At 41.4% G+C, this 14,753-nt stretch overlaps 1 protein-coding gene across 1 annotated transcript; it reads left to right on the top strand.

The window, feature by feature from the left end:
• Window positions 8,593–10,463, top strand: LOC107636128. The gene is made up of 2 exons (XM_016339660.1): window positions 8,593–8,784; window positions 9,810–10,463. Exons 1-2 carry the CDS (start codon window positions 8,593–8,595, stop codon window positions 10,461–10,463), a joined length of 846 nt encoding a protein of 281 aa, XP_016195146.1.

The following is a 14,753-nucleotide window of genomic DNA, read 5'->3' as shown; positions in this document are numbered from 1 at the left end:
GCAGTTTTCCGAGGTTAGGACACCAGAGCTGTTGGCAAAGTTGGTTGATGTGGTATCCAGCTCCGGGGGTTCAAACCGGAATACTCACACTTTAGCTATGGTGGCCGGTTCTAGTTCGAGACCTGCCGTTGCTTCTTCATCTGTCCCTGCGTACGAGCCACCGACCCAGTCTGTCGCCTCCCCTTCATTCGCTGTTGACCTTAGGGGCAATGTTGGAGACGAGGTTGGTACAGGGGAACATCTTCCGACCTCATTACATTGTGCTACACCGGCGGGTGTTGGAGACGGATTGTGTGATGATCCAGATAACGATGATGTTGAGCCGGATCTGATTGCCGATGACAGTGGTGACGACCTCGGAGCGAGTGACCCGAGAGGGGCCGCAGGTGGATTTAGTTCTGGCACACAACAGTACCCACCCCATTTTTCATCATTGGACCTGGATGCCATGAGGGATGATGGGCTTCCTGGGCAACAAGCTGGCTTTGGCGCTAGAGATGCAGACGGGTCTGCTGGTATGACAGAGTTCCAGGTTGGTCAGCAGTTCCAGGATAAAGATGAGGTCCTGTTGAGTGTGAAGACTTACAGCATCCGCCGAGGGATACAGTACAAGGTAATTGAGTCTGACTATCGTCGGTATGTGGGAAAGTGTTATGAGTTTGGGAATGGGTGCACATGGTTGATTCGGTTGAGTCTCCGGCAGCGCAAGGGCATCTGGGAAGTGAAACGGTACAACGGACCGCATACGTGTCTCACCACCTCTATCTCCAGCGACCATAGGAGATTGGATTATCATGTCATATCGACATTCATTATGCCAATGGTGAGGGCTGATGCATCCGTCAACATCAAGGTGCTCCAAAATGCCACGGCTGCCTACTTTGGATTCAGGCCGACGTACAGGAGGGTGTGGATGGCGAAGCAGAAGGCTGTTGCTGTCATATATGATGACTGGGATGAGTTGTACAACGAGCTCCCTAGGTGGGTGTTAGGAGTCCAGTTAACCATGCCTGGTTCAGTTGCAGTCCTTCAGACATGCCCTGTTCGAGTTGGGGGACAGCTCGATGAGTCTCAAGCTTATTTTCACAGGCTGTTCTGGACGTTCCCACCTTGTATTGAGGCATTCCGTCATTGTAAGCCGTTGGTGAGTATTGACGGCACCCATCTATATGGCAAGTATGGTGGAACGTTGCTTGTCGCAATTGCACAGGATGGGAACTCCAACATACTGCCCGTGGCATTTGCACTTGTCGAGGGTGAGAATGCTGAGTCGTGGTCATTCTTTCTCTCTCACCTCCGTCAGCACGTGACACCACAGCCGGGTCTTCTAGTCATTTCGGACAGGCATAACGGCATCAAGGCCGCCCTTGAGTCTCCTGACGGGGGATGGCTACCTCCGGCTGCATACCGTGCATTCTGCATTCGACACATAGCAGCTAATTTCGCCCTCACATTCAAGGGCAAAGATGCTCGTAGGCTTCTTGTGAACGCCGCATATGCGAAGACCAAAGTGGAGTTCGATTACTGGTTTAACATTCTGCGCTCTGAGAACCCGGCGATGTGTGACTGGGCGAACAGGATTGAGTATTCGTTGTGGACACAGTATTCTGACGAGGGGTGCAGATTCGGGCACATGACGACCAATATCTCTGAGTGTGTGAATTCAATCCTGAAGGGTGTCAGGAACCTCCCTGTGTGCTTGCTGGTGAAGGCCACATACTGCAGGTTGGCTAAACTATTCGTCCGCAAGGGGAGGGAGGCACAGGCGCAGCTGGGCACCGGACAACAATTCAGTCAATACCTGGTAAAGTGTATCGAGGCAAATCTAAAAACGGCTAGGTGCTTCACGATGACTGTATACGACAGAGATAACTCGGAGTACACCGTGGCAGAGACGACTCCGACTGGTTCCTTCTCACTAGGGAGCTACAGGTTCTCAGACTTGTGATTGTGGATACTTCCAGGTACTTCATTTCCCATGTCCGCACGCATTGGCATACTGTGCCTACTCACGTCTTACTTGGCAGCCATACGTCCACCCGGTGTATCGTCTTAATTCTGTTTTCAGTGTATATCAGATGGGATTCACTCCTCCCATTCCGGAGGGATTCTGGCCACCTTATGACGGGCCGACCATTATACCGGACCCGAGTCTGAGGCGTGCGAGGGAGGGTCGTCCGCGGTCCACTCGAATACGGACCAATATGGATGAGGCAGATCCGAACCGGCCCAAGAGATGTGGCCTCTGTAGGCAACCCGGACACACTCGGAGGAGTTGCCCACAGGCCGGAGGACCCAGCCATGCAGGGTGAAATAAATGGTGATGTCTGGTTTTATGTTCTGCTGCATTATTAGGTTTATGTTCTGCTGCATTATTAATTCGATGTTCTGTACCCTTTTTTTTTTTTGAAAAAACAATGTACTAGGTTAGCTACCTAGTCGGTTTTCAGTGCTGAAAAATCCGTCTCGTATAAGATATGTATGTCAAATGTGTTACTAATATTGGAAATAAGTTACATAAGGAGAATACACTATTTATCACCGTCACTGAGACACAATAACGCAAAATCGAAAGTCACTGCCGCATGATCTGATGAACTAACGATATAAAATAAAACACTAATAACAAAAATATATAACATCTCAACAACAAAGATAACAAAATAAAATACAACATTGATGGCGGATGTATATAATGTACAACAAAGATAACAACATAAAATTCAACTCGGATGACGGGGATATATAACATACAACAAAGATCACGATTTTGCACATATCACATAGCAGAAATCATCTAAATAGGTGCGACCCTGTCCCACAACGAGGTGGGACCTGTGTCCTATGACCTCTCCGGATAAGGGCCTCTTCATCCTCGATCTCGTCCTCCTCGTCCTCGGGGGTGGCTGTGCAGGAACCCTAGACTGGACATGTAGTGGTCGGGAGGAGGATGGTCCGGCGACTGAATGTGACGGAGCAATACGTGCTGATGCTGGGGTCCCACCCAAGGCGAAAGGCTGAAAAGGGCCCACCGAGGGAGGCTCATTCAGATCGACATCTAGCGCTCCCTGTGTCCCCGTCGTCTGCCCCCGTCGACGGGCTACCTCATCCTCCTGCAACATGGTGGTGATCTCATCCAGGAAATGTGATCCACCAAAATCCGCGTCAATCCCATTACCAGCAAGAAACTCTGAAAACGTCGATCCCGGAATCACCCATGGCGTATTCTCCTGAGGTGTCTGGTCGTCAGCGGGAACACCAACGAAGTAATCTCCGAGCATCCCCTCTCCAAGCCCAGTGTCAGCATGGGTCGATGGATCTCCCATATCGGATCCATAACACTCTCCACCCTGTCCACCATGAGGGGGCCTAACATCCCCCCTGGAGCTCCTCCTCCACCTGCATGATCACCACGAGCAGGGCTATCCTGCCTACGAGCAGCCCCTCTCCTCCTGCCTCGACCCCCTCATCGTCGACCACCGCCCCTACCGGCCTCATCGCCCTCCTCCATAGCCTGGTCCAGCCATCTCCAATCACGCTGGCTACGACGTGTCCCGACTCGAGCTCTCCTCTCAACCCGGCGCCTGTCAGGAACGTCGTCAACTCGGTCCATATCTGGAACTCGGCTGGCACCCCTCTGCGTCGCCTCAACCGAAATAGGAATACCTCAACCGTCCTTCGATATCAAGAAGTCGATATTCAGGGCGGGATGTGGGGGAGGCTGTACGCCGCCGAACTGCGATAAGACTCTATCAACCTGATGCCACTCAACCACCACAAAATATATCAGGGATGTCACACACCGCCATAACATCGTATGCCGAGGCTCCAACACCTCCGGATGGACAACCTGGAGGACGTCGGGTGTGCTGTAGGGCATCCATATGAATTGAAAAAAGCAAATCAAATCCATTTGACAAATTCATTAAACCATATAAAGCGAAAGAAGTCGATACTACACATATGAGCTTAGTTTACTTACATCCCGAGCCTGTAACAAGTCGATCCTCAGCCGAGCCATCTGCACCCAAGGTCCCTTCTCGCTAATCCCAGGATTGTATCCTGACCACCTGAATGGGAAATTAAACATAGTATTGCATTCATGAATGATTCTAAAAGGTATAAATTTGCATGCGGAATTGAAAAAACATAAAATAAGGATAAATAGTACAGTAAGATAGTGGTACCTCGAGGCAAGGGGCCAGCTAAACGCATCATACCCAACAGGCCTAAAACCAGAAAACCGCCAGAAGATCCAAGACTGAAGTAACTGTAATGGCCCAGCTAACTTCACGACATGTCGGTTGGCCACTCGGCACATGCACCGATACAACCATGCTAGTGCCGCCGACCCCCAGCTATAGCCACCCATCTCCTCAAGCCGAGCCACAAACGGTAACCATCTGATGTGTATACGATTGCCGGACTTGTCGGCAAACAGCTGGGTGCCCAACAACATCATGATGTACGCACGGGCAAAGCGCCTGACTGTCTCCTCATCTGCCCCCACGGGGCACTCTCCAAAGGTCTCCTGGAACCAGGTGCAGTTCACTGCAAACTTCTGTATCTGGTTCGCGGGAGGTAACACACCGAGCAACTCATGGAACCACTGCCAAGCTGGCCTGCCACCCTCTATGTATACGTGGAAGTCTGTCAGGCAACCACTGACGTAACGTCCATCTACCGGCAAGCCCAACTGATACGCGACGTCCTGAAGTGTGATGGTGCATTCTCCGAACGGCATGTGGAACGTGTGCGTCTCCAGACGCCACCGCTCCACGAAGGCACTCACAAGGGGCTCGTCTAGTCTGAACCATCTATCGTTCAGTCTCGCAAGATGGTATAGTCCGGCCATCTGCAAGTACGGAACGTACCTCTCATCAAGTCGCATCCCCTGTTGCCGCCGCATGCTCGATATGCAACGCTGGGGCTGCGCATTAAATGAACCGCATAATTAGAACGACTGAAAATACGCTAACATAGACCGCAACGAAAATTGCAAACTAATAAAACTACGGGCAAAACCACTCTTTAAACCACTCATTAAACCACGGGCAAATCCACTTACAAAAACCACGGGCAAATCCACTTACATAAACCACATGCACTACAACAAACCAATACCACTGACATAAACCACCAATAAAACCGCCTTTAAAACCACTATCATAAACCACTTTAAATACCGATTTACAAAACCACTAACATATACAAATATAATAAACCACCATCGTAAACCGCTAACCTCGTCGTTGATCACCCCGGCTATATGAGCGACTCCATCCAGTCGATACAGCCTTCTCGGATCGTCCCCCATCGCCTAAGTTTGCCGCTACAGACTTTCTCGGGCCGGCTTTGGGTCGCTTTCTCTGGGATTTTGTGGGGTCTCAGTTTGGAAAACTGATTCGAATGAACTAGCTTCGAACTCCTTTTATAGGAAACTCAGTTGTAATTCGAATCAATAAGGTTCGAATTACCTATTGGGACGAAATGTGTGTAATTCGAATCGATACATTTCGAATTGCTTTGAATTGCAACCTGAGAGTAAATCGAATCAACTCGATTCGAACTCCCCTAATCCACGTCCTCTATGTAGTTCGAATTGATATAATTCGAACCTTGCATGCCTAATTCGAATCTTATTGATTCGAACTACGTGGGAAGAGTCCTTGGGTGTAATTCGAATTGTATCAATTCGAATTATGTGCAAAGCTAATTCGAATTCTATTGATTCGAATTATATAAAATTGTGTTCTGGTTGATTAATGTATCAAAATTTCATTTGGCGAATTACGGTAAATAAAAGCTCCCCTTGACTCATTTGAATTTTTTACCCTAATTTTTATTTTTATTTTTTTATTTTTTTTTGTTCAGAATTTTCATAATCTTTAGGCATAGTTTCTAAAATAGGTGGCTAAGAAAATTAAGTTCGACACATTTAAAATTTGTACTCCTCATCATGAAGAAATAAATATTAACAAAAGAATTTTTTCAAATAAAAGTAATATAGCTTGGAAAAATCAATAAACCAAAAATTAATTTTTGTTATAATATTCTATTACTAATACATGATAATATGTATATTTTTTTAGATATTCTTAACAAAGTACCGATCTAAGGTGATTAAGAAAATTAAGTCCACATACACCATTTGAAATTTATATTCCTCATCATAGAAAACAAATATCAACAGAGATTTTTTTTTCAAATAAAAAAAAAATGAGTAAATAATTATTTTTAATTATAAAAGATTTAAACACTAATAAATCTATTCACAAACAGACAAAATTAATATTGTATCTGTAAAAAATAAATTTTTGCTGACAAAATTATCCACGTCTTAAAATATTATTCAAAATTTTTAAATTATACTTCTTCTTGATCTTTTTATTTTTTTTCTCTCTCTTTCATTTTTTTTGGTCTTTTCCAAACTGAGGTTGTACTACTCTTAGATAGATAACTAAGTATGCAATGAAAATTACTATTCTAAAATCATAGTTACTATGACTACGAAACTAAAAAAGATAAAGAAAAAAAAAGTGACAAGAAGAATTCTAATATTTAAAGGCTATACAAAATGTAGAGAACTACAAAGATATATTGTACGAAGAATAAAAAAAATTTAAATAACTTACAACAACACAGATTTTATATGATGGGTCTCACAACAAAGACAACTATAAATAAAATCTGAAATGAGAGCACGAGAGAGAGAGATTGAAAAGGGTGAGAAAACACAGGGTGAGATAGGGTTAGGCAATCACAGGGGCGGAGCTACATTATAGCAAAGGGGGGCAATGCCCCCTAATTTTAATTTTTTACATGTAAATTATATGTAAATTTCAATTTAATCTTCTTTAAAATTTTATTTTAGTCTTATTTCATTATATAAATATTTTTGGCCCCCTCTAATCTTTCATCTAGCTCCGCCTCTGGACAATCACATCACGTAAAAGATTCAAGAATTTGGAATCAGAAAGAGTACCAACGTTTGAAAAGTGAATCATTCACAATTTTTGTGGATAATTTATTGGAAGATACTTCAAAGAAAGAATTGTTTAACTTGTTCATGTGGACAGGGCAGATAAATAACATATATCTGTCACATAATGAGAGGAATGGAATGATCCATTTATTTGCTTTCATAAGGTATATTACGAAATGAGGGGAATTGAAAGCCATACAAGAGATGAATCGGATGTGATTATGGGGCAAAGAGATTTTTGTGGAAAAAACTAAGTATAGGAGGAAGGTTGATGTTAAGGCGAAGATAGTAAAGGAGGATGCTGATAATAATAGGTATATAGAGAAGGGTTTAATTGGCATTGAAAACAACCATATGATCGAGGTGGGTGGCTTGAAAATATTAAAAAAGGCGAGAGAAATATGGTATAGCTTGCAGCCAGAGTTGGATGTTGGAGTAGGTACTAGTGATACCATAGTAGAAGATAGGTTTGTCTTGGAACATGATTACAGTAAAGATGTTGTAGCATCGGTGAAACTGTTGAAGCTGAGTTGGGACATGGCAGCAGAGATGACACAGGTGGCACGAGAGGAAGAGCATGATAAGGGTAGGAAGGTCATTACCATTGAAGAATTCGATGAATGGCATAAGGAGATTTCGAAAAATTTGAAAAAAGAAACGGTTGTTCCTACAAGAAGAACGGAAGTTATGATGTGTACGGATCTTATGGATCTTTTTCATTTGGAAAGGAAGTTGTCCCTGGAAATATGGTAAATTGGAATTGTGGGGGGATAAGGTGTGGGAAAGCCGATTTGGTTAATTTAAACTTTAATATGGGTTGGTTAAAAAAAATTGGTCCAATTTAATAGTTCAACACAATGAAAGAAATAGGGATCATGTGGGCCAAAACCAAAGAAACCCAACTAATGAGACTAAGCTTGGTTCATGGGTGATTTGGGTAAACATACCCATAAGTGAAATAGAGGCGCTAGATGCGGATAAGGAGGTTTAGCCGCTTGTTGACGGGATTGGGAATGGCATTGCTTGCACTGATGTTGATGCTAATGTGATGTGCGACGGTGACTTCATTGTTATGCGCATTCACAAGGCTTTGTTGGCAGTTGTAGCGGGTAATGGTGAAGGGGATAGTGTGAACTTGAGGGTGAGGAGGGTGGAAGATTCTGGGCTCCACGAAGATGCTAAGGGACTTGTGAATCACAGCCATGGCGTGGAGCATAATGGAGGAGTAGTCAGGCAGAACACAATTTGGAAGGTGGTCAGCGGCGGTGGAAGAGATGATGTTCAGGCAGTGGTAGCTGGCATGGGGATGAGTGATGACTGAGACACTAATAGAGCCACCAATGAACCGAACTATGCTAGAAAAGGTGCTGTTGGCGATGGGGGGCAACAGCCGAGTCAGGCGGCAGGGACACTACAATAACAAAAGCACATGGTTTAGGGGTGAGGGCAATTTGTTGAGAGGAGATGAAGAATATGGCTAATGGGCCTGGTGTTGATGACGCCAATAAGGTGAGGCAGGGGAAAGCATAACTAAGAATGAGCTACAGAGTTTGATTGAAACATATGCCTTATCAAACGGGAGCGTGAAAAAGAACACTGAAACAAGCATGGCAAGGGATGATAAAGCGGAAGGATCAGATTATAGGGTTAAAAATACTTTGATAGAGGGAAATTACTGTGACAAGGAAGGGGCTGTCAAGAACTTGGAGAATTCTGGAGATTTGGAAAAGGACGTAGTCAGTTATCAGAACCACATAAAGTCAACAGGAAGTAGGGATGAAGACTTGATTGAAAAGAGAGTAGCTTGAGCCTTGGCAGTGGAATCAGGAGTTGTCCTATATGATGAGGAAGAAGACATTATGGCTACTCTTCAAGCATAGAATGAAGTGATCGCATAGAAACAACGACAAGCAAACCAAAAGGAGAAAACACGAAAGAGTCGGCCTAAAAATTAGAATAATGTGTGTAATAAAGTGCTTAAATGATTTATAATTTTTGGAATGCAAGGGGTTTAGGGGGTGTTAGAAAGTTGGGTATGGTAAAAAACTTTAAGAGTAGAAATAATGTGAACATGTTAGGTTTGGTAGAGACAAAGAAGAAGGTGGTTACTAAGTTTGATGTAGTGCAAATTTGGGAAAATAATGTGGTGGATTGGAAATTCGTAGGATCGGACGATGCTTCTGGAGGTCTATTATTAATGTGGGACAAAATGATGTTTAGGTTGAGTAATTGTTATAAAGGGGAGATATGGTTGTGTGTGGAAGGAGTGTTGATGATCAATAATTTCCATTGTGCCTTTTGCTTGGTATATGGTGCGCATAACAGAGAGCAGAAATTGACTGTGTAGGAAGAATTGGGTTTTACTTATGGGGTATGTCATGTCCCAATTTGGTACATGGGTGATTTTAATGAGATTGTGCAAGTGGAAGAAAGGAAAGAAGCTAGTACCTTAACAGCATCAGCAAAAGATTTTAGAAACTAGATTCAAGATATGGAGCTGGTGGATTTAGAATTGAATGATCGCAAGTTTATATGGTTCAAAGGCCATTTGTGCAGTCACATTGATAGAGTTTTGGTTAGTGTGGAATGGGTTGAACAGTTTTCTGAGATACAACTTAAAGGTGGGCCAAGAGGCTTATCTGATCATTGTCCTTTGATAGTGGAGGACAGTAGAATATGAGGGGGACCGAGGCCATTTTGTAGTTTAGATTCTTGGTTCACACATGACGATTTTCTCAGAATGGTGAAGGAGGAATAGAGGGGTCTAAGAGAGATTCAATTTACTGATAAGTTGAAGGCTTTGACGCTGTTGTTGAGTAGATAGAATAAGGAGAAATTTGGGGATATTGACTTGAGAATAAACAAGTTGGAGGATGAAATCAGAAAGTTAGATGATATGGCTAGTGAGGGAGTTTATGATGGGATTATAGAGGCGAGAATGAGGGCCCTAGTTAGCTTCTATAAGAAATGGTATGTCAAAAAGGAAATACATTGGAAGCAAATGTCAATGTCTCGACATGCTAAGCACATGGATAAGAACATTAGATATTTTCATAACTTAGCCTCAGTAAGAAGGATGAATAATCAGATTGATGCTTTAGTGATAAATGGAAGATTGGTGAGGAATCAAGCCAAAATTAAGATTGTTATAATAGATTTTTACAAGAACTTGTATCATCAGGAAGCGTCACCTCTGATAGGTTTTCAGGATGGACTAGTTAATAAGATACAGGAAGAAGAGGTTACAGAATTAGAAAGGATGCTTTTGGTTGAAGAAATTAAGGATTTAGTTTGGGAGTGTGAGTCGTCTAAGGCTTCTGACTATGATGATTACAATATGAACTTTTGTTGGGGGGACATTGATTCTGAGTTCACTAGAGCTGTCATGTATTTCTTTCTGTCAGCTAAGCTGCCAATAGATTCTAATGTTACATGGGTGACGGCTGGCTCCAAAGTTTGTGAGAGCGAAGAATATTGAGATCTTAGGCTGATTAGCATGGTAGGATGTGTGTACAAGTGATAAACCCCATTTGGAGGGTTTATCTTGTGTTGAATTTAGAGGATTTTATCGCCTTCTCCCACATTTATCCAATGAAATAGCATGGTTTTGTAACGTCTCCTTTAATTGTGCTTAAGAGTGAAAACATGCTTTTTAGGTCTTAAAATAGCTAAACTTAATTTACCTTTGATTCCATTAGATGCCTTGATATGTTTGTTAAGTGATTTCAGATTTAGGAGGCAAAGATTGGATCAAGGGAATGAAGAAAAAGCATGTAAAAATGGAGAACTCATGAAAAAATGAAGGAATCGCAAAAGCTGTCAAGCCGACCTCTTCACACTCAATCGACCATAAATTGAGCTACAGAGATCCAAATGATGCGGTTTCAGTTGCGTTGGAAAGATAACATCTGGGGCTTCGAAATGATATAAGATTTGTTATGGTTGCACCGTGCAAATTGGCGCGCACGCGCATGGTACGCGTATGCACCGATGGTTGCACACAATTCACTTGATGCAACAAGTGGCCAGCGATTTTAGAAGCCTTGTGGGTCCAATCCAACTCATTTCTGATGCTATTTAAGCCAATGATTGAAGAGGAATTAATATACTTTCACACATTAGTTTAGTTTAGTTTAATTTTTGGAGGAAAAGTTAGTTTTAGAGAGAGAAGCTCTCACTTCTCTCTAGGATTAGAATTAGGATTAGATTTAGATATAGATCTACTTCTTCTTCTTCTCTCTTAATTTTTCTTTTTCTTCCTTAATTGTTCTCTTGTAGTTGTAGAATTCTTCTTCTCTTGTAATTTATTTGTATTGTTAGTTGTAGTTTATGAACTTTCTTTTGTAGATCTACATTTCTTCTTCAATGCAATTGGTAAGTTCTTTATTGTTTCATAATTGTTTTCCTTTTCTATTGTTGATCTCTTGCTATTCTAGTTAGATCTCTCTTTAATTCTTGCAATTCATATTGTTTACTTTTATTTCCTTCTATGTGTTTGTTAAAATGCTTCCTTTAGTTATGAGTTTACTTTTCTATTGTTTTGCCTTTCTATTGTTAATCTCTTACTTTTGTAGTTGTAGATTCCTTCAATTCTTGCAATTTACTATGCTTTCCTTTTGTGCCTTCCAAGTGTTTGATAAAATGCTTGGTTGGATTTTAGAGTAGAATTTTATACTCTTAGCTTGGGAAGGTAACTTAGGAACTCTTGAGTTACTAATGTCCAAGTAATTAATGATTGGGAGCCATTAACTCTATATCTCACTAATTGATTTGGTGGAGAACTAGGACTTATGGACTTAGATTGATATAGCTCACTTGACTTTCCTCTACTATTAGTTAGGGGATGACTTAGTGGGATTGATCCTTGCCAATTCTCATGTTGTGGTTAGTGATTAGAATAGAGATCCTTGACCACCAAACCTTGCCAAGACCTTTTTAGTTGTTAGTTTATTTTCATTGCCATTTACATTTCATGTCTCTTATCCCAAAAACCCCAAAATACAACCCATAACTAATAACAAGACACTTTATTGTAATTCCTAGGGAGAACAACCCGAGGTTTAATACTTCGGTTTATAAATTTAGGGGTTTGTTGTAGTGACAAACAATCTTTTGTATGAAAGGATTATTGATTGGTTTAGAAACTATACTTGCAACGAGAATCAATTGTGAATTCTAAACCACACAAAAGTCTAATCATCAAAATGGCGCCGTTGCCAGGAAATTGCAATGGTGTTGTGTTATTGGTTATTGTATATATGTGAATATTGTAAATAGCTTTGCTATTTGTAGGATTTTGTTTCGTTATCTCTAGTTAGTTTTTGTTTCATATTTTCTCTTGTCACCATGAATTCTCACTTTGGCTATGAGTTTGGTTCTAATTATGTTGTAGAAAATGTGAACTTTAATGATAACACTCATTATGGATGGAATCAACAAAGATGGGAGGAGCCTCAAGGAATTGATCACTCCTATAGACAACAACCTCTGGATACTTATGGGTACAATCACCATCCTAATGCATGTCAATTCAATGGCTATGATGAATCTTTTTATGACAATCAATTACCACCATCATATGCCTATGACTCTTATCTTCAACATGAACCTCAACCATACTCACAAGCCTTTCCATACCAAGCACCTCCCTATGATCCATATCCATCATATGACCAATCACCCATACTAAATTCTATTGACCATTATGAGCAAAAACCTTTAGAACCACTACAATTCCATTGTGATTACTACCAAAAACCACATCAATGCACACCATCTCCATACCCCTACCAAGAAGAACCACCTTCCTACTATAAACCTTTTTTCTAAAATAATGAACCTTCCTATCCACCCCAAGCCCAATAGATGACTCTCTCACATTGCTACTTCAAGGACAAGCGGATATGCAAAGTAACACCCTAGAGTTTGTGACTAACTTGACTAAGGTAGTGCATACTTTAGCCTACCAATGCTTGAACACTCAAGGTGCTTCCATAGCCACATGTGAAGAATCCGTTGAAGAGCATAGCATGAAGGAGAGATTAGAAAATCCGGTGGACAAGGAGGAATCGAACTTTGTATTGGAGCAATTGGAGAAACCTATGGTTATTGAAGAAAGGGGAGAAGTGGTTGAAGATTTAGGAGATGCGGAACCACCATGTGAATCCCAACAACCTCCGGAGCATATCAAAATTGAAGAATATGAAAAGGTTGATCAAGATATGGATTCAATCATCAATGAATTTTTATCAAAAGTGGAATCCTCTCCTTTGGGACATGAAAATGTAGCTATTGAAAACAACTCCACACCAAGTGCTATTGGTAACCTTGTTGAAGACTCTCTCAATAAGTGTGAAGTTGATGCAGAAGAAGATCTCACACAACCTCCCAAGTTTGACTTGATTGATGATGAGGAGGAATTAGAAGAGGTCAACAAACAAGAAGAAATTGAAAGGAGTTGTCAAGAGGTGGAAATATCCAAAGAAGAGCATAAGGAAGTCGACCTTGCATTGTCTAAGTGTGGGGAGGCTTACCTCCCCAAGTCACCATCTAACGTGACATTCAAGTGGGTAAAACTCTTATCTTCAAACTTTACTTTCTCACTTGAATATGGCTTGATTGAAATGGATGGACAACTTAGAGCTCTTTGTAGAATCAAGAGTAAAAGGGAGTTGTGTAATGGATGGAAGTTAGGAATTAGGCTCATTGAGGTCAAGCCTCCAAGGCATAGGGGCCATGATTGGAAGAAGGCTACTTTATGTTGGTCTAGGAGGAAGACTTGGTGTGCTCAAGAGAATTCTATGTATCAACCACCCGGATGGAAGAATCATGACAATCAACTAGAAGATGGGTGTGAGAACAAGATATGGGATCCCGGATCGAAGCATGTAGACCAACTATGGGAGTTCATATCTTGGGTAGAACTTTGCCCAAGCATGGTGAATTTGGTTGGAATTTCTGTCAACCATTTGAAGAACAATGATCCTTGGAGATTCAAGGATGAGTACAAGCATAAGCCACCATGACAAAGAGCTTCCCAAATGTCCAACTTAAGGACTTAAACTAAAAGTGCTAGGTGGGAGACACCCACTAACGTTAGGATTTTTACCAGTAAAGAGATTCATAGAAACAGTTGCGTTGTAGATATAGTCTCTAAACCGACAAAAATCTCTTCGTACAAACGTGTTGGGTGTCACAAGTAACAAACCCCTTTAAAAATTGTTAACCGAGTATTCAAACCTCGGGTCGTCTTCTCAAGGAACTGCGAGGAAGTATGTTCTTATTATTGGCTATAAAGGTTGTAAGCGGGGTTTAAAAGGTGAGAAGCAAGTAATTTGAATGACAAGTAAAGTAAATGGCAATTAAAATAAATAAATACTGTAAAGCAACTTTTGGCAAGGTAAGAGAAATTAGAGGTCCAACTTAGTTATCTCTCTCAACTATAATGAAAGTTGAATCTAAATTCCACTTGGTTAACCTTTACTAAAGCAAAGAAAAGTCAAGGGACTAATTAAATTGACCTTTGAATCCTGTTTATTTCCTCAGAAAAGGTTGGGATTACTTAAGTTCAACTCAATTAGCAAGATAACGATTATCAGTTATGTTGAGTTTAATGACTGTTGAGTTACTGAATTCTCAACCAGGACAAAAGGGAAAAAAGTAAAATTGCTGGAATAATAAAAAATGTCCTTAGATGGGAAGCAATGGTAACTTAAATCAAAGAGAACAATCATAAACTGAAAATACCTCAATTATCATTAATTCAAAT

This window comes from Arachis ipaensis, chromosome B04, assembly GCF_000816755.2.
Source record: "Arachis ipaensis cultivar K30076 chromosome B04, Araip1.1, whole genome shotgun sequence".
In the NCBI taxonomy this organism is placed as follows: domain Eukaryota; kingdom Viridiplantae; phylum Streptophyta; class Magnoliopsida; order Fabales; family Fabaceae; genus Arachis; species Arachis ipaensis.
The sequence above is the reverse complement of the archived record's forward strand: the minus strand, read 5'-3'. Positions and strand labels throughout refer to the sequence as shown.